Source organism: Mustela erminea, chromosome 13 (assembly GCF_009829155.1).
Source record: "Mustela erminea isolate mMusErm1 chromosome 13, mMusErm1.Pri, whole genome shotgun sequence".
Taxonomy (NCBI): domain Eukaryota; kingdom Metazoa; phylum Chordata; class Mammalia; order Carnivora; family Mustelidae; genus Mustela; species Mustela erminea.
In genome coordinates, this window is record NC_045626.1 from 70,969,524 (window position 1) to 70,989,456 (window position 19,933).

The 19,933-nt window shown below is 43.7% G+C and overlaps 1 protein-coding gene and 1 long non-coding RNA gene across 4 annotated transcripts in view; one reads left to right on the top strand and one right to left on the bottom strand.

Moving 5' to 3' along the window:
• Position 1: 1 nt before the first annotated feature.
• The window catches only part of LOC116572503, a 32,185-nt gene continuing 12,253 nt past the window's right edge, over positions 2-19,933 (top strand). Inside the window, exons 1-3 of one of the 2 annotated variants that reach the window (XR_004278367.1) lie at positions 2-167; positions 9,370-9,450; positions 14,345-14,371. This is a non-coding gene — a long non-coding RNA (uncharacterized LOC116572503). Of the gene's footprint in view, positions 168-9,369; positions 9,451-14,344; positions 14,372-19,933 lie in introns of those variants that run through there. The other variant, XR_004278368.1, reaches the window with a different exon arrangement.
• The window catches only part of HSCB (HscB mitochondrial iron-sulfur cluster cochaperone), a 29,537-nt gene continuing 21,616 nt past the window's right edge, over positions 12,013-19,933 (bottom strand). The window contains exons 6-7 of one of the 2 annotated variants that reach the window (XR_004278366.1): positions 15,394-15,496; positions 12,013-12,262 (exon numbers count right to left, since the gene is read on the bottom strand). Coding sequence is in view for 1 of the 2 variants with exons in the window: in XM_032311654.1 (XP_032167545.1) it covers positions 12,225-12,262 (38 nt within the window). In the remaining variant the exon portion in view is untranslated. The remainder of the gene's footprint in view (positions 12,263-15,393; positions 15,497-19,933) is intronic. The other variant, XM_032311654.1, reaches the window with a different exon arrangement.

Consider the following 19,933-nt stretch of genomic DNA (forward strand, 5'->3'; position numbering starts at 1 on the left):
CTCCACCCCGGGCCGCCCAGGGGCACGCCGGGATTTGTTGTGTGTGGAGAGCGGCTACCGTGGGTTGCCGGGAGTTGCAGTTCCAGCGGACTACAGCTAACATGGCTGCCTCGGCTTAGCCGGCTGGAGCTCCCTGGAGGACTCATCTGGTGAGCCTTGAATGTGAAGTAAGTTGGTTCCAACCCTCACAACTCTGTACCTCAGTTTTCTCAACAGTAAAACCTGATAATAATAATACCTATCTTCTTAGGGTTGATTGGGAGAAGTAAATGGATTTAAGACATGTGGATCCTGGGCACCTGGGTGGCTCAGTGGGTTGGGTGACTGCCTTTAGTCCGGATCATGATCCCAAGGTCCTGGGATGGAGTCTTGCATCTGGCTCTGTGCTGGGCAGGGAGTCTGCTTCTCCCTCTCCCTCTGCCTGCTGCTCCCTTTGCTTGTGAGCTCTCTCTCTCTTTCTGTCAAATAAATGAATTAAAAAATATATATTTTAAAACATGTGGATCCTGAGGTGTCTAGGGGGCTCAGTAGAGCATGGGACTCTTGATATGGGGGGGGGGGGTGTGAGTTTATGCTCCCTGTTGGGCATAGATCCTACTTTAGAAAACAAACAAAAACTAGGTCTCTTAGAATAGTGCTCAGCAGGTGGCACATACTCATTAAACATCACCTATTAATTCTTCCCATATTTTAAGATAAATGAAGTTTGGTGTTGTCTTAGGGGGAACAGCTTGGAGGCTCTCTCTGTAAAAACCTCAGAGTGCTTTGAGAGGTGCTGGCCAGTCTTCCAGCCTCTGTCTGGCTCCAAAGAATGTCTTTTCAGAGGGTCTGGCACAGTTGATTGACCCCAAATTGTGTAGGAAGCAAAGGCAAAAGAAAAATTAAATTTCCTTACTAATTACAGTCCATTGACAAGTCCTTGAAACAGGTAGAGTAACATTCCTCTAGGAACTCAGAGCTACCTCACTGTTAATACTTTGCTAAGGGCAAAAGGTAATCTTAGCTTGACATTAGCCTGAACTCCAGGATCCTAAAAGTCTACTTTAACATATAAAAATTCCTCTGGGGGCACCTGGGTGCCTCAGTGGGTTAAGCCTCTGCCTTCGGCTCAGGTCATGATCCCAGGGTCATGGGATCGAGCCCAGCATCCGCTTCTCTGCTCACCAGGGAGCCTGCTTCCCCTCCCGCCCTCCCCACCCCCCCACCCCCCCACCCCGCTTCTCTGCCTACTTGTGATCTCTCTCTCTCTGTCAAATAAATAAATAAAATCGTAAAAAAAAAAAAAAATTACTGGGGCGCCTGGGTGGCTCAGTGGGTTAAAGCCTCTGCCTTTGGCTCAGGTCATGATCCCAGCGACCTGGGATCGAGCCCCACATCAGGCTCTCTGCTCTGCAGGGAGCCTGCTTCCTCCTCCAATCTCTCCCTCTCTGCCTGCCTCTCTGCCTATTTGTGATCTCTGTCTGACAAATAAATAAATAAAAATTAAAAAAAAAAATTCCTTTGGAAACTTCCTTTATCTCTACCCTCCAAGATGCATGTTAGCAATCATCCTCCAAGCATGACCCACTGATAAACATCTAAAGGATCTCATGACTAAAGTTTTATTAGAAAGTGATAAATGACCTTTTCCTAACAAAAGCGTGCCCCCTCAAGGTCCTGGAAAACTTGCTTCAAAAATTCCTTAGAGACAACGCTATCCCTAACCCTCTCCCAACTTGAAAGTATATAATCGGCCACTCCTCATGAACACAGAGCAGCTCTTTCTGCCCACAAGTCATGTCCCCGTGCTTTAATAAAACCACTTTTTTGCACCAAAGAAATGTCAAGAATTCTTTCTTGGCCTTTGGCTCCAAATCCCAACACTTTCCTATAGCACCAACCACTGGTCCTACCACTTTTTCCATTCCAGAGAATGACATTATCATCCAGTCTGCGCGCTCACACCAAAGTCAATGCCCTTTAGCCAAACCCCCCGCCCCAAAAAGACACCTATAATGGAACAAAGGTTTCTGGCTGTTTACAGTGAGGAAGTATCTCAGTAAGGAGGTGTTAGAAAAAGCTTGTAATGGGACTTGGGACTGTCTTAGGTGATTTGGGACAGGGTTCAAGAAGGCAGGGCTTTGTTCTGGAATTAATATTGTCAGGAAGTAGGGATAATTCTGTGACTGGGTAACTTAGTCAATCTTTTCTAGAAGGTAGGAAGAAAGAAGGGAAGCTAAACCTGTAATTGGTAAAGAGGCGAAGTCCTTCTTATTAGCTAGGGGGATGTTTGGACAATTTTGTGGTTTGCACAATGTTCACATTTTCATCTGTGTTTAAACATGATTATGAAGAGGTCTTGTTTTTATCTTGATCCATCAAAGTCACTGTCTCAGGCCTTGTTTGATGTTGATATTTTGTGGACTTGTTTAACAAGAAGACACCAAAGCTGGGGCACCTGCTCAGTGGGTTAAAGCCTCTGCCTTCGGCTCAGGTCATGATCCCAGGGTCCTGGGATCGAGCCCCACGTAGGGCTCTCTGCTCAGTGGGGAGCTTGCTTCCCCCTCTCTCTCTGCCAGCTTCTCTGCCTACTTGTGATCTCTGTATGTCAAATAAATAAATGAAATCTAAAAAAAATTTTTAAAAAAGACACTAAAGCTGATCTGATAGCTAATACCAGGCTAGTTGTCAGAAGATGCTTTTCTCTTTCTAACCAAAAACCTAAGCATCATCATTAATGCTTCTTTTTTGTTTACCCCCATGTTTAATCAATCAGCAAGTCCTATGTGCTTTACTTGTGAAATGCTTCCAGATTCTCTTGATCTTTCTCCCTTTTTTCATTGAACTCAGTATGGTTTAAGGAAAAAAATGAAAGAACCTCTTTTTCCTAATGTAATATAGTGGATTTAAGTTTTAAGATTTAAGATTTAAGTTTTCTTAGTGGCATTTACAATCCAGTTTTGCCTCCAGAAGGCAACACCCTACTTACTTCAGCTGGGTATAAAAGATAGTCTCCTGGGTCATTTCTACAAAGGACCACCTATTCTTCCCCTGAAAAAAATATCCTTCCAGATGATGGTATAGACACATATAAATTTAAGTATATATTGATGAGGGGCGTCTGGGTGGCTCAGTCATTAAGTGTCTGCCTTCGGCTCAGGTCATGATCCCAGCATTCTGGGATCAAGCACCACATTGGGCTCACTGCTCAGCTGGGAGCCTGCTTCTCACTCTACAGCTCCCCCGTGGCTTGTGTTCCCTCTCTCGCTATCTCTTTCTGTCACAAATAAATAAAATCTTTAAAAAATGATATAAATGTATGTTGATGAAAAGGGAGTGTCAGGAAGGAATAATTTTCCTCTGCCCTTGAAGACCTTGAAGACCTTGAAGTCCCTCTAGCTTGATGAGGGAACAGAAGCCTGGCTGAGGACAAAGCGAAAGCTGAAACCCTGCAACTTTCCCCCACCCCCCCCTCCTGGGTGGGACATATGTAACATTCTTTAGGAATCTCCCACCTATCTTAATGTTAATACCTTGCTAATAAGGGAAAAATGACTTTGACAATGGCAAGACCTCTGTTATCCGGTATCTTGGAGGTTCTCTTTAGCATATGAAAGTTCTGTTGAAACCTCCCTTTTTCCTTACCTCCCCCAACCCCATAGTATATAAACTGCCACCCCTCACAACGTTGGGGAAGCAGCTCTTTCTGCCCATGGGTCCTGTCCCCGTGCTTTAATAAACCACCATTTTGCACCAAAGATATCTCAAGAACTCTTTCTTGGTCATCAGCTCCGGACCTCACCTCACCAAAACTCACTTATATTGTAAAATTTCATCAGACTGAGAATCAAATTGACATGAGACAGATTAACAAGAGAAAATCAAATTTAATTTTGTGGCATACAGGAAATCCACATAGACAAAAGAAATTCCAAACATAATCAACAAGAGGCTTACATGAGCTAAGGAGAGGGGTAGGAGTCAAAAATACAAAGAGGAAGACCATTAACAGGAAAGTGAGAGTTGCTTTTAGAAAACAAAGGTTGCATTATTTTGAATGTTAAGTTTCTTTGGTAAAGAGGAATCCCTGTTAATGGCTCAGTTCCTGGCAAAGCAGGCAGTTGAGGGGGTGGTAAGAGCTTTTCTCAAATCTGCTGGGTTTTAATTGTTTTTAACTCAAAATAATGTTCATGCAAAAGTGGCCTGTCTTGTGGCAGCCTGCCATCGGCCCTTTCAATTCTCATACTCTACTTCATTCTGAAACTCCTCTCCACCTAATTATATTTGTTGAATGCCTACCCAAATTCATTTTTTTTTTAAGATTTTATTTATTTATTTGACAGAGAGAGCACACAAGTAGGCAAAGCAGCAGGCAGAGGGAGAGGGAGAAGCAGGCTCTCTGCTGAGCAGGAAGCCCAATGTAGGACTTGATCCCAGTACTCTGGGATAATGACCTGAGCCGAAGGCAGCCACTTAACCGACTGAGCCACCCAGGCGCCCCCAAATTCATTCTGTAGTTCACAATTCTGTACTAGGTTGTATATCTCTTATCAGACAATGTACTAGAATTATTTATTTATTTAAATATTTTATTTATTTTGGGGGGAAGAGCAAACAAGCAAGAACAGAGGGGAGGGAAAGTTTGAGAGGGAGAAGCAGATTCCCCCCTGAGCAGGGAACCTGATATGCGGTTCTATCCCAGAACCCTGGAATCATGACCTGAGCCAAAGGCAGACGCTTAACTAACTGAACCACCCAGACACCCTAGAATAATTAAGTACTGTTTGCCCATGCTCTTTACCCAAATTCAGTTCCTCACTATAACGCCGTGAATTGGATGGACCCATAAGAAAATTGAGGCTATGGGCGCCTGGGTGGCTCAGTGGGTTAAGCCGCTGCCTTCTGCTCGGGTCATGATCTCAGGGTCCTGGGATCGAGTCCTGCATCGGGCTCTCTGCTCAGCAGGGAGTCTGCTTCCTCCTCTCTCTCTCTCTGCCTGCCTCTCTGCCTACTTGTGATCTCTCTCTGTCAAATAAATAAATAAAATCTTTAAAAAAAAAAAAAAGAAAGAAAATTGAGGCTAGTTTTAGTCCCTAGTTCCATATTTATAACTGAAGGCATTCAAGCCCAGGTCTGAGACACTAAGTCTTGTCCTAAACTGCTAGGCTTTACTCTATCCCATTGAATTTCCTGGCAGAGGGTGCTTTGGAAGAATAAAGGAAAAGCCTTACTAAAGTTTGTCAGAGAGACTGACTCCTTTTGGTTTCAGACCCTGGAAGCAAAAGACTGAGGATTATTGTACATTGTCCCCTACAGAAACCTGAGAAGAGCAGGTGTAGAATCTAATGGTGGCATCTCTTCTTTTCTGTAGGGTAGACCTGCCTCTACAGGTAACTTCCAATTATCCTCTCAGGCAGTTATTGGATCAGACATATAGACATTTAAAAAAAAAAAAAGATTTTATTTATTTATTTGATAGAGAGAACACAAGCAGGGGCAGTGACAGACAAAGGGAGAGGGAGAAGCAGGCTCCCTGCTGAGTGGAGAGCCCGACATGGCGCTCACTCCCAGGACCGTGAGATCGTGACTGAGCCAAAGCAGACACTTAACCCAGCCACCCAGGCACCCCAGACCTCGAGACAATACCCTCCTGACTCTGTTTTCTTGATGACTAATCTTATCTGTTATATTTTTAGAAAAAATAATATTTTTGGTTATAAAACTTATAGTCTAGGGGCATCTGTGTGGCTCAGATGGTTAAATGTCTACCTTTGGCTAGAGTCATGATCACAGGGTCCTGGGATCAAGCCCCACATCAGGCTTCTGGCTCAGTGGGGAGCCTGCTTCTTCTCCCTCTGCCTCTTCCCCTTTGCCTCTCCCCCTGCTCATTCTCTCTCTCTCTCTCAAATGAATGAAATAAAATCTTTAAGAAAAAAAACAAACTAACACAGTCTAGTAGAAAATAATTGGACATGGTGCTAAAATACACAGAAGAAAAAAAAAAAAGCCTTCATACTATCCCACAGGAAGGTCCATTATATGAATATCCTTCTTCTTTTTTTTTTTTTAAGATTTTATTTATTATTTATTTATTTGTTTGACAGGCAGAGATCACAAGTAGGCAGAGGCAGGCAGAGAGAGAGGGGGAAGCAGGCTCCCTGCCAAGCAGAGAGACCCATGCGGGGCTCGATCCCAGGACCCTGAGATCACGACCCGAGCCGAAGGCAGAGGCCTAACCCACTGAGCCACCCAGGCACCCCTATGAATATCCTTCTTAATGTAGTTTTGGAATGTTGGTGAGGTTCAAAGCCAACCGCCAAGAAAGAATTGTTGAGACCTCTTTGGTGCAAAAAAGGTGATATTATTAAAGCACAGAAACAGTACCCATGGGCAGAGCGGCTGCACTGGTCTTGTGAGGAATGGCTGACTATATACTTGGGCTTTGGGCACCTACCCCCGCCAGGATTTAGAGAGGTGTCCAAAAGAACTTTCAGATGCTAGAGAAGACCCCTGGGATACTGCAGGCCTGACTATTGTCAAGCTAAGGTTGTTTTCTCTGGAGCAAAGGATTAACCTTAAGATAGATGGGAGTATCCTAGAAGAAAGTCACACGAACTCCACCCCTGGGTGTGGGGGGGTGGGTAGTTGCAAGGTGTCAGCTTGTCCTTTGTCCTCAGCTTGCCTTCTGCTCCCTCATCACTTCTAGTCTTTTTTTCTTACTTGTGTGGGTATATGTGTGCACGCAAGAGCTATCTTGTGCAATTACAGACCCCAACGGTTATTTCTCATTGCTCTTTCTTTTTTTTTTTTTTTAAAGATTTTATTTATTTATTTGACAGAGAGAGAGATCACAAATAGGCAGAGAGACAGACAGAGAGATGAGGAGAAGCAGGCTCCCTGCTGAGCGGAGAGCCCTATGTGGGACTCGATCCCAGGCCCCTGGGATCATGACCTGAGCCGAAGGTAGAGGCTTAACCCACTGAGCCACCCAGGCGCCCCTCATTGCTCTTTCTTGAGGCTTTGAGAACTACAACATTGCAACTGCCAGTTCCGAAGAGCCCCCATAGCAAGTGAATGCGTAGAAGGCCACACCTCATACCTTCTGTGTCCTTGATGGTGGGCTGAACAAACCCCAGCCGTGATCACTCCCTGTCTGCCTGTTCTCTTTTTTTTTTTTTAATTTATTTATTTACAAAGAGAGAGAGAGAGATCACAAGTAGGCAGAGAGGCAGGCAGAGAGAGAGGAGGAAGCAGGCTCTCCGCTGAGCAGAGAGCCGGATGTGGGGCTCGATCCCAGGACCCTGGGACCATGACCTGAGCTGAAGGCAGAGGCCTTAACCCACTGAGCCACCCAGGCGCCCCTGCCTGTTCTCTTACATCCCTGTAAAAGTCTAGGTGTCCGGCTTGCAGGCAAAGAGGCCATTTGTTAAAGCTTGAGTCAACCACCTCCACCAAAGTAAATTTCTCTCTCCTTTCCCAACCCTTGTCTTTTGAGAGATCGGGCTTCACTTGTTACAAATTTATCTGAGTTGGTTTAGCAAAGGTGTTGGCAAACCCAACCAGGAGCTGTGCTTTTGATTTGTCCAGCCCATCTGGGATTCCCTGGGATGGAGCAGTCGGCTGGGCATTGTGCCAAGGCTCACTAGTTCATTTTCTGAGTTAGTGGCTATGATAGGTCGTTCAGTAACATGTGCACATATACATCTGTGTGCTAGTGTATACTGATGAGGGAGCAGGAGGCAAGCTGAGGGCAAAGCACAAGTTACCACCCAGCAACACCCCCTCCCCCAGGTGGGATCTGTGGATCATTCCTCAGGTACTCCTGGCTGCCCTAAAGCTAAGGGAAGGGAGAAACAAATGGTTACCTTATAGAAATTATGGTCCTGTAGACAGGATTCTTCCTCATTTTACAAAATGTCTTAATGAGATATATATATATATACATATGTATATATATATGGCATTCTTATTAGTAACCTAACTTCCAGAAGGAAACTCTCAGCTGAATGCTTTACTAGAGGGAGGAACAACCTTAACCTGACATGGCAAGACCTCCAATATCTCGTAGCTTTTTCTCCCTAGCATACAGAAATTCTTTTAAAAACCTCCCTTTTGGGGCATCTGGGTGGTTCAGTAGGTTAAAGCCTCTGCCTTTGGCTCAGGTCATGATCTCAGGGTCCTGGAATGGAGCCCTGAGTCAGGCTCTCTGCTCAGCGGGGAGCCTGCTTCCCTTCCTCTCTCTCTGCCTGCCTCTCTGCCTACTTGTGATCTCTGTCAAATGAATAAATAAAATCTTTGAAAAAAAAAAAAAAAACCCTCCCTTTTTCCTTACCCCCAGCTCCCAAGTATATAATCAGCCAGTGCAGCAGCCCTTTCTGCCCACGCGTCCTGTCCCCCTACTTTAATAAAACCATCATTTTGCACCAAAGACATCTCAAGAATTCTTTCTTGGCCTTCAGTTCAGGACCTCACCCAACCAAACCTCACCTTATTCCAAAACATCACATAACACATACAGATCTCCACATTTTCTCATTTTACTCTCATAACTGGACCCCATGTATATATATTTTTCTATATAAAGGTGATAAAACTAAAACGAGAGGATAAGTAATTTGTCTACCTAATTAATCGCCATCGGTTAATAGAATTTAGCAAGAGGGGCACCTGGGTTGCTCCCTCAGTTAAGCCTCTGCCTTCTGCTCACATCATGATCTCAGGTTACTGGGATTGAGCCCCAAGGTGGGCTCCTTGTGCAGCGAGGAGTCTGCTTCTCCCTCTCCTTCTGTTCTGTCTCTCCCTCCCAAATAAATAAATCTTTTAAAAAATTTTTGTTTGACAGAGAGAGAGCAGGAGAGAACAGGCAAGGGGAGCAGCAGGCAGAGGGAGAGGGAGAAGCAGTCCCCCCACTGAGCAGGGAGCCCAATGCAGGGCTTGATTCCAGGACTCCAAGATCATGAACTGAGCCAAAGGCAGACATTTAACCAACTGAGCCACCCAGGTGCCCCTCAAATAAATAAATAAATAAGCAAGAAACAACCTTCTTAGGATATTAATACAAAAGTATTAACCTTCATCCCCTCTGTCAGAAAAGACATAAACCAAAATATTGATGGCAATGACTCATGAGAGGTGGGGTTATCAGAACTTATACTCTAAGGCTGTAAATTTCAGGCTTTTGTTCTTTTCCAAGGAATACGTGATATTTTATAGTCAAAGGATAAGTGTTTTTGGTTCTTTTTTTTTTTTTTTTTAATTTTATTTTGGGGGGCTCCTGGGTGGCCCAGCTGGTTAAGCATCTGTCCGGTCAGTTATTTGTGTTACCCCTCTACCCCCACTGCCCACCAAATTCAAATGTTGAAATCCTAATCCCGATTGTATTGGTATTAGAAGGTGGAGCCTACGGGATTCATGAATGGGATTAACGCCCTTTTGGAAGACTCAAGATAACTCCCTTGGCGCTTATACCAGGTGAGGACACAGGGAAGCGAGGGCCCTCTTTGAAGGAGAAAATGGGTTGTGTGCAAACCAGTCATGGGAAATCATAAAAAATGGAGTTGGGAGGTTTTGGCAGGAGCTCTCATGCCTTACCATTCACAGTCAATTACAGACCCAACAGGAATAGAGGGACTTGGGGTGCACTTGGCACTTTTTATTTTGAAGGTTGTTACCAGACACAGGTTCTGCTGGCACCTTACTCTCAGATTTCTCAGTCTCCAGAACCATGAGAAACAATTCTCTGTTATTTATAGCATTTGTTATATAAAGCCTGACCAGACTAAGACACAGGGTTAAAGAAGATGAGAAGCAATTAACACTAGCTGCAAGCATTTCCTGACCATTAACTATACCAGACACTGTGCTAAGTGTTCTACTTTTTGTCAGTTTCACCAAAACTCAGTATTTTGGCGTCAGTAGCACTCCTTTGCAGAATAAGAGGCTGAGATGTCTCAAGGTCTCACAGTTACTATTGATGGTTTTAGATTTGTGTGATTCCAAAGCCAGGATCACAATCATGGCTTTCCACAGCAAATGGAAATATTCTTTGCTGTTGAGCGCCCCCAGAATGCATATTTGAGGGAAGATCCCTCTATGAGTCAGGGTTCTCCAGAAAAACAGAACCAATAAGATATATACTTAAGAGGAAATCTATTATGGGAACTGAGTCACATGCTTATGGAGACTGAGAAGTCCCAAGTCACTTCTGTTTGTGAGCTGGAGAACCCTGAAAGCTGGTGATATAAGTCAGCTGGGTCCTAAGGCATGTGAATTAGGGAGTTGATAGTGGAAATCTCCACTGAGTCTGAAAGCCTGAGAACCAGGAGCATGTTTTTGTTCACGGGCAGAAGAAGATGGATGTTACAGCTCGAGCAGAGCCAGTTAGTTCCCCCTTCCTGGGCCTTTTTGTTCAGTCTGGGTCCTCCCTGGATTGCATGATACCCACTCACTCTGGAGGGCCATCTGCTTTACTTTGGTCATCTATTCAAATGCTAATCTCTTCTGGAAACACCCTCGCAGACATATTCAGAAACAGTGTTTTAGCAGCTACCTGGGCTTTGTTTAGCCTAGTCAACTTGACACATAAAATGAACCATCACAATCCCTAAGGAATTAAATAACTTAAAAATGGCAGGATCCTCTCTTATCGAGGATGGGGTAAACACTGCACGGTCAGATGTTGCCACTAACATTCCAAACGTGTGGCACCTTCTCAGAAGCAGCATTTATTCATTAATGTTTAGATCATAAAAGTATGGAAATACTATGGCTAGAGGTATGAAAAAACTGCATATGAAGATAATAAAGGGCTATAATATGTATATTGGAAATACTGTGTCAGGTCATGGGTGTTTTTCATGATTCTTTTCTTTAAGATTTTATTTATTTATTTGTCACAATGAGAGAGAGGGAGAGCACAAGCCCGGAGAGTGGCAGGCAAAGGGAGAAGCAGGCTCCCTGCTGAGCAAGGAGCCTGATGTAGAACTCAGTCATCGTGACATGAGCTGAAGGCAGGCCCTTAACTGACTGAACCACCCAGGCGTCCCTTTCATGATTATTTTATTTTATTTTCCTAAGATTTTATTTATTTGACAGAGGGAGAGAGATCACAAGTAGGCAAAGAGGCAGGCAGAGAGAGGAGGGGAAGCTGGCTCCCTACTGAGCAGAGAGCCCGATGCAGGGCTTGATCCCAGGACCCTGGGATCATGACCTGAGCCGAAGGCAGAGGCTCAACCCACTGAGCCACCCAGGTGCCCCTTCATGATTATTTTAAAGCAAATCCCAGAATAATGTCTTATCTGTGAATGTTTTGGTATTGATCTCTAACAAATACTTAAGAAAAAAAAAACCACAATGCTATTATCACACCTAACAAAATTAATAATTTTTTAAAAAGATTTTATTTATTCATTTGTCAGAGAGAAAGACGAGAAAGCACAAGCAGTGGGAACAGCCGGCAGAGGGAGAAGCAGACTCCCTACTTAGCAAGGTGCCAGATGTGGGACTCCATCCCAGGACCTGGGATCATGACGTGAGCCAAAGGCAGACACTTAACTGACTAAGCCACCCAGGTGTCACCACAATTAATAATTTTTTAAAATCACCTAATCAGGGGCACCTGGGTGGCTCAGTGGGTTAAGCCGATGCCTTCGGCTCAGGTCATGATCTCAGGGGACTGTGATCGAGCCCCACAGCAGGCTCTCTGCTCAGCAGGGAGCCTGCTTCCTCCCCTCTCTGCCTGCCTCTCTGACTACATGTGATACCTCTCTCTGTGTCAAATAAATAAAAAATATGTTTTAAAAAAATCACCTAATCAGTAATCACATTTTCCAAAATGTCCCTAAAAGGTTTTTTTTTAATTATTATTTTTTTAAAAAAGATTTTATTTATTTGACAGAGAGAGATCACAAGTAGGCAGAGAGGCAGGCAGAGAGAGAGGAAGGGAAGCAGGCCCCCTGCTGAACAGAAAGCCCGATGCGGGACTCGATCCCAGGACCCTGGGATCATGACCTGAGCTGAAGGCAGCGGCTTAACCCACTGAGCCACCTAGGTGCCCCTTAAAAGCTTTTTTTATAGTTGATTTGATGGCATCATAATTCAGCAGTGCATTATGTTTCCTTGTCTCTCCAGTCTCCTTTAGTCTAGGTCCCCTGTCTGCTTTCTTCTTTGTTAATTATTAGTTGACCAGCTGTGTCGTCTGGACATTGGCACGGTTGTGGTGAGCACTGGTAGTGGTGATGAGGCATCTACACGTGGCTTCTCAGGTCAACATCAAGAAGGGAACCTAGAGGGAGCCTGGGTGGCTCAGTGGGTTAAACCACTGCCTTCCGCTCAGGTCATGATCTCAGGGTCCTGGGATTGAGTCCCGCATCGGGCTCTCTGCTCAGCAGGGAGCCTGCTTCCCTCTCTCTCTCTCTCTGCCTGCCTTTCCATCTACTTGTGATTTCTCTCTGTCAAATAAATAAATAAAATCTTAAAAAAAAAAAAAAAAAGAAGGGAACCTAGAGCAGAAGAGAAGGGACGTGGCAGATACTATTAAACCTGTGTGATAAGCACACTCCCAGCGTGTGGCAGCTTCCTCACCTAAGCAAGTAGGACTGCCCAAAACTGAGAATATCAGTATCACCATGACCCCATAGGCTCCGTGATCTCTTTCTTGCTGGAATATCCTAGCTAGTCTCCCTACTCAACTCTTGCTCCTCCAGCCTGTTAAGTATGGCACAGACAGAGGTTATTCGTCCAACATGCCATCCTGATGTGTTCCTCCCCTGCTCTAAAACCTTCCATGACTCCCTATTGGTCTTCATGGAGGCTTAGCCTCCTTACCAGACTCCAGTTCCTTCAGGATCCCTCCCCTTCCTACCTTCACCTTCATCTCTTCCCACTCCCCACCTGATGTCTGCATCCAGCAGTTTGGATTTTCTTCTGTTTTCTATTGAATTTCTCTCAGCTCTTCTCACTCACCTCCAAATTCTTGTGTACATTTGTGATTCTCTCTGGTAACACTTGCCATCTTTTGCATCCAAACAGACCTTTCTAGTATATTAAATGTTTGTGGTGCTTTTGGAGCCAGAAGAGGGAATGAAATGACACATGGTCTTATGTTAAACTCTTGAAGTACCTTATGGAATGTATTCTGCCAAGAGTAGGCTTGAAAACATGAAATTAGGGATTTTCATACAGCTCTTTGGGGTTAATGTCAATGAGAATGCCCACAAGTTTCCTTGATTTCCTTGATGCCCATGACTGGGGCAGAACAAATAAGCAATGGGTCTGAGCAGTGAAGCACCTCCCTTGGATTGTCCCAAGGAACAATGGGCTATTGTACACATTCTTAGTTATTCATTTAATTTGTTTTTCACAGTTCTCACATGTGTTTAAAAACAAACAAACAAACAAACAAACAGGGGCGCCTGGGTGGCTCAGTTGGTTAAGCGTCTGCCTTTGGCTCAGGTCATGATCCCAGCACCAGGGATGGAGCCCCACTTCCCGCTCCCTGCTCAGCGGGAAGCCTGCTTTTACCTCTCCCTCTGCCTGTGGCTCTGCCTACTTCTGCTCTCTCTCTCTCTTTTTGTCCAATAAATTAAAAAATCTTTAAAATATAAACAGACAACAACAAAAAACCACTTGGGTTTGTTAATAAAGTTTTACCCAGAGATGTTTGCCTGCATAACACTGCGATGTAGTCTACAATTTTCTTTGTATTATTTCTGCACGGTGTGATAGAACATGTGTTTTGGCTTTGGTCCACCGCAGGGCTGGTATGCCCCTCCCTTACCACATACACACTCCTGGGGTAGCAAGGAGATTTAATCAAAGGCAACTCCTTTGGGTGCCTGGCTGGCTTTGTCAGTAGAGCATGTGACTTATGATCTGGATCTCAGGGTCATGAGTTCAAGCCTCACATTAGATGTCGAGCCCACTTAAAAAATAAAAAAAAGCAACTCCTACAAGTGCTTCAGCTATCTTTCACTCTTCTGAACCCTAGAGGTTTCTGCTCATTAACATAACTGACATTAGAATGAGTTTTTCCATTGATACTATGAGTGATGTTTAAAATGTATGGATTAAGCTTTGCACAGTGGCAGGCAGTTTTGTAGCCAATGAGGTTTATCTGAGGCTGATTATTGCTAATTAAAATGTATGGATTAAAAAAACTAAAAACTAAAAATAAATAAAAATAAAATAAAATATGTGGATTAACTAGAATTGGTTTAGAGGTGTCTTTACCCTGGCATTAGTAAAGTATAAAAATCTCATGAACCCTTCACCTTCCATACTCAAGACAGCATCCCAGATTTGATTCTTTTCTTTTTTTTAAGATTTTTAAAGTTTTTAAAAAACATTTTATTTATTTATTTGACAGAGAGACAGCAAGAGAGGGAACACAAGCAAGAGGAGTGGCAGAGGGAGACGTCTCCATCTCAGGACCGTGGGATCATGACGTGAGCCAAAGTCAGACACTTAACCCACTGAGCCACCCAGGTGCACCTGGAAGGATGCTCTAAATCCTTGGACTCTCCTGAACAGTAAATGTGTCTTTGTTATTCTTGAGCATCTTGGATCACTCCTGAGTTTATGCTAATGAATGAGATTACTCCAGATGGGGGCTGGTCACTAGAAAGACCCAACTCTGTGATTAGAAGATGGGGACTTTGAGCCAGCCCAGCCACCAGCAAAGGGAGGGAGGCTGCAGATGGAATTTAACCACATGGCCAATATTCAGTCAATGATATTTATAAATAACCCCCCAAAACAACTTTGGACACCAAAGCTCAGTAGAGCTTCTTGGTTGGTGAACACACTGATGTGCCTGGGATGGTGGCATGCCCTAGGTTTCCATAGGGTGAGGTCTTAGAGAAGCTCTGTTTAGCATCCTCCCAGATCTTGTGCTATGTGTCTCTTTATTTGTATCCTTCATATAACTGTAGTCACAAATATAACTTTGTTTTGAGTTATGTGAACCATTCTAGTGAACTGTTGATTCTAAGAGGGGCCATGGGAACCTCTTGAATTCATAGCCTGTCTGTCATAAGTATGGATGACCTGAGGACCCCACTTGAGGCTGACATCTGAAATAAGGGCAATCTTGTTGGACTTAAATCTGTGCCTTTAAGCCCACGAAGTTAGTGACAAACACCTTATAAGTAATAGATGCTTGCTACCTTGTTCTCTATCTCCTGCTCACTCATGGAACAGAAAAGCACTCTTTCTCTAGCTCATTGTGTTGGCCACCTCTCCATACATCTCATGCCTTTCTCACCTGCCACCCGGCTTCTGGGATCTGTAAGTAATAGATCCTGTGACTTGACTTCCTTTGTGTGTGTATGCATTGAAACTGTGCGTTCAATCATGACAACCGCATGGTTTTCACTTCCCCAAACTGGGAGCTCAGATGTTGAGAAAGCTACTTACTGATCCTCTGTGGATGGTTTGTGTCCCCTCATTCACCAGGTCATAAATCTGCATTTTCTTAATTTAGTACACTGGCTCTAGCTTCTCAACACATTTTCCAATCCCAAAACAATGTCATACAGACATGAGGATGATGTGTAGATCAATGGGATAGAATTAAGAATTCAGAAATATACCCATACATTTATGATCAACTGATTCTCAACAGGGATGCCAAGACAATTCAATAGGGGGAAAGAACAAACTTTTCAATAATGATTTTGGAGTAATTGGATAGCCACATGCAAAAGAATGAGGTTAGATCCCTGCCTAACACCATATACAAAAACGAACTCAAAATGGAGTATGGACATAAATGTAAGAGCTAAAAGTATAAAACTCTTAGAAGAAAATGCAAGGGTAGATATTTGTAACCTTGGGTTAGGTAATACTTTCTTAGCTGCAACACCAAAAATAGAGTAACAAAAAAGAAGACAGGTGAATTGACCTCATCAACATTAAATACTTTTGTGGTTCAAAGGACATCATCAAGAAAGTGAGAAGATAACTCACAAAATAGGAGAAAATATTTCCGAGCTGTCTATCCAATAAAGGAATTGTATTACCATAGCTGAAAAATTAACTCGATAGTAAAAAGACAACCCAGTTTTTAAAAGGGTAAAGGATAAGAACAGACATTACTTCAGAAAAGATTTATAAATGGCTAGTAAATATGAGATAATATGTGCAACATCATGAGTCAGAAATTCAAATGAAGACTACAGTGATTAGTAGCAAATGAAGATGCAGTGATACAGTCGGTTAAGCACCTGACTCTTGATTTGGGCACAGGTCAATATCTCTGGGTCCAGTACAGAGACTGGGCTCCTTCTCTTTCTCCCTCTCTATTTTCCCTGCCCCCATCACTTGCTCACACTCTCTCTCCCCCCATCTCAAAAAAAAAAAAAAGCAAAACTACAGTGAGATATCACTTTGCCACCTACTAGAACAGCTAAAATTAAAAAGACAGTAGCAAGTGTTGCCAAGGATATGGAGAAATTGGAAACTTTATATACTGTGATAAGAATATCAGTAGTACAAGCACTTTGGAAAACAGTTTGGCAGTTTATCAACAGATTAAACGTATAGGGACCATATGACCCAGCAATTCTACTCCTAGGCATAGATCCAAGAAATATGAAAATATATGTCTACACAAAAATGCGTACATACAGACATTTATTTATTGATTTAAAGATTTTTTTTTAAGATTTTTATTTATTTATTTGTCAGATAGAGAGAGAGCACAAGCAAGGGGAATAGCAGGCAGAGGGAGAAGCAGGCTTCTTGCTTCCTGGGATCTAGTCCCCTGATGTGAGACTAGATCCCAGGGCCCTGGAATCATGACCCAAGCTTCAGGCAGTTGCTTAATGGACCGAGCCACCCAGATGTCCCTAAAGATTTTATTTTATTTAAAAAAGATTTTATTTATTTATTTGTCAGAGATAGTGAGCACAGGCAGACAGAGAGGCAGGCCGAGGCAGAGGGAGAAGCAGGCTCCCTGCCGAGCAAGGAGCCCGATGTGGGACTCCATCCCAGGACCCTGGGATCAGGACCCTAGCCGAAGGCAGCCGCCCAACCAACTGAGCCATCCAGGCGTCCCCTTAAAGATTTTATTTTTAAGTAATCTCTACAACACCCAATGTGGGGCTCAAAGCTACAATCCTGAGATCAAAAGTCACATGCTTCACTGACTGAGCCAGCCATGTGCCTCCAAAATGTGTACCATTTATGCTAAAGGCAAGAAGCCAGTCACAAAAGACCACTCATTGTATGGTTTTGTTTGTAAGAACTCCTAAGGGCACAAGATTCCATTTTTTTTTTTTTTAAGATTTTATTTATTTATTTGACAGAGAGAAATCACAAGTAGACGGAGAGGCAGGCAGAGAGAGAGAGAGAGAGAGAGGGAAGCAGGCTCCCCGCTGAGCAGAGAGCCCGACGCGGGACTCGATCCCAGGACCCTGAGATCATGACCCGAGCCGAAGGCAGCGGCCTAACCCACTGAGCTACCCAGGCACCCACAAGATTCCTTTTTGAGATGACAAAAATGTCCTAAAATTAGATCCTGGTGATGGTTGCATAGCTCTGTAAATAGGTTTAAAACCACTAACTGTATACACTTCAGACAGATGAACTCTATGGCACATAAATTAAATCTCAGTACAACTTGTAGAAAGCAAATCTGGTAGCAAGGTTACGGTAGAGCGGCTAACTTTGACCTACCCAATATTCTTGGTGGTTTCTGATACCTCCCAACAGGAGCCCAATAGCCATGGATGGGCAAGGTGGCTTAGGTCCATGTGCAGTACAAAACACCCAGCCTGCTAGTGGTGTATGCCATCCTTCTTTCTAACATATGCCGGGAGGTTCTAGTGGTATGTGCCATTTTTTTTTCCTAATGCTGGAGGGGGTGTTGGTAATTATTGTGAATAAGAGATACATAGGGGTTATAGTGAGCTTTCCTCTACTCTGAGAATTTGAAACTAAGGAAGCCAGACAGAATATAAAACATCATAATGATGAAAGCACACATATACAAAAACAGCAGAGAGAGTGAGCCAACACTTACATATAACTGGTAGTTAGGACCACATTTTCTTTCTCCCTTTTTTCTTATTGTGGTAAAATATACATTAAATGGGGCATCAGGCTGGCTCAGTCAGTAGACCATGTGACTCTTGATCTCAGGGTTGTAAGTTTGAGCCCTATGTTGAGTATAGAGATTACTTAAAAATAAAACATTAAAAAAAATAATACATAGAACTTACCATTTTAACCGTTTAAAAATATTTTATTTATTTAACAGAGAGAGAGCACATGTCAGGGCGGAGGTGGAGGGAAAAGCAGGCTCCCTGCTGAGCAACGAGCTGGACGCAGAGCTCGATCTCAGGACCCTGGGGTCATGGCCTGAGCCCAAGGCAGACACTCAGCCAACTGAGCCACCCATGTACTCCAGTGGCTCTTCAACCACATAGGGGTTGGTGCCTTCAGCTCAGGTTGTGATCCCAGGGTACTGGGATAGAGCCCCGCATTGGGGGCCCTGCTTGAGGGGATCCTGCTTCTCCCTCTCTTCCCACTTGTGCTCTCTCTTGCTCTCTCCCTTTCCAATAAATAAATAACATCTTAAAAAAAGAAAGAGAGAGAGAGAAAGAAAGAAAGAAAATCCACATATGAGTCCTGACTCCCCCAAAACTTAACTACTAATAGCTAACTATTGACAGAGGCCTTACCGATAATACAAATAGTTGATTAACACATATTTTAATGCTGTACGTATTATACACGTGTTCTTACAGTCAAGTAAGCTAGAGAGAAGAAAATATTATTAAGAAAATTACGAGGAAGGGCGCCTGGGTGGCTCAGTGGGTTGAAGCCTCTGCTTTCGGCTCAGGTCATGATCCTGGGGTCCTGGGATTGAGTCCTGCATCGGGCTCTCTGCTCAGCAGGGAGCTTGCTTCTCTGTCTCTCTCTGCCTGCCTCTCTGCCTACTTGTGATCTCTATCTGTCAAATAAATAAATAAAATCTTAAAAAAAAAAAAAGAAAATCATGAGGAAGAGAAAATACATTTACGGTACTGAACTATATCGAAAAATTTCTGTGTATAAGTGGACCCGCAGTCCTGAAACCTGTGTTGTTCAAGGTCAACTGTACTACTCCTCCTGACCTGGCTATCTCTCTCTCAAGCTCCTCTCTGGCCCAGAGCAATAGGATTCTTCTTCACTTGCATGCCACATCTGCTTATCTACCTGAAAATGCCAAATGTCTACAGGAAGCATCCATAACCCTGCCCCTAACCCCAGGTTGAAGCCAAGGTCCCTTCCTCTCTGCTCCCATCTCCTTCCGTGCTTCTATTACTATTTGCTGAGTACAGTGGCCTCCTTTATATACTCATCACTCCTGATGTCCCATTTACATGTCCTCATCGTTGAGGGTGGTGCTATGGCCATTCATGTTTTACAGACAAGAAGACTGAAACTCAGACACTAAACTGCTCAATGTCACACAGTGAGTTAGAGGAAGCACTAGATGGGAAACCCAGTTCTGTCTGATTGTGTGAAAACTGGATATCACAAATATAATTTGTAACCTGATTTCTTCTTTCCTTAGTCCACTGGGTGAATGCTCCTTCCTTCCTTCCTTCCTTCTTTCCTTCCTCTTTCTTTCTTTTGCTTTCTTTCTTTCTTTTGACACTTTACTCTCTCACATCACCTCTTCTGCAAAGCCTATTCTGTTCCTTCCTTTACCCCAGCTGAGTTAGGTATCTTGCTTGGGGCTTCCATAGTCCTGGCAGCCCCAGGGAAATATCCTTTTAAAATCTCAATTCTAACGTCTCTCTTGAAAAAAATCACGAGACTGTCAACACAGTCTCCATGGCAACGATAAGGGTCTAGTACTATCTCCTCCGTAGCTTGAGATGGGGCACCTACTCCATTTCCTTGAAGACCTCACCCCGTCCCCATACATCGCTCCTGCCCCCATCATCCATGTGCTGTTTCCTGT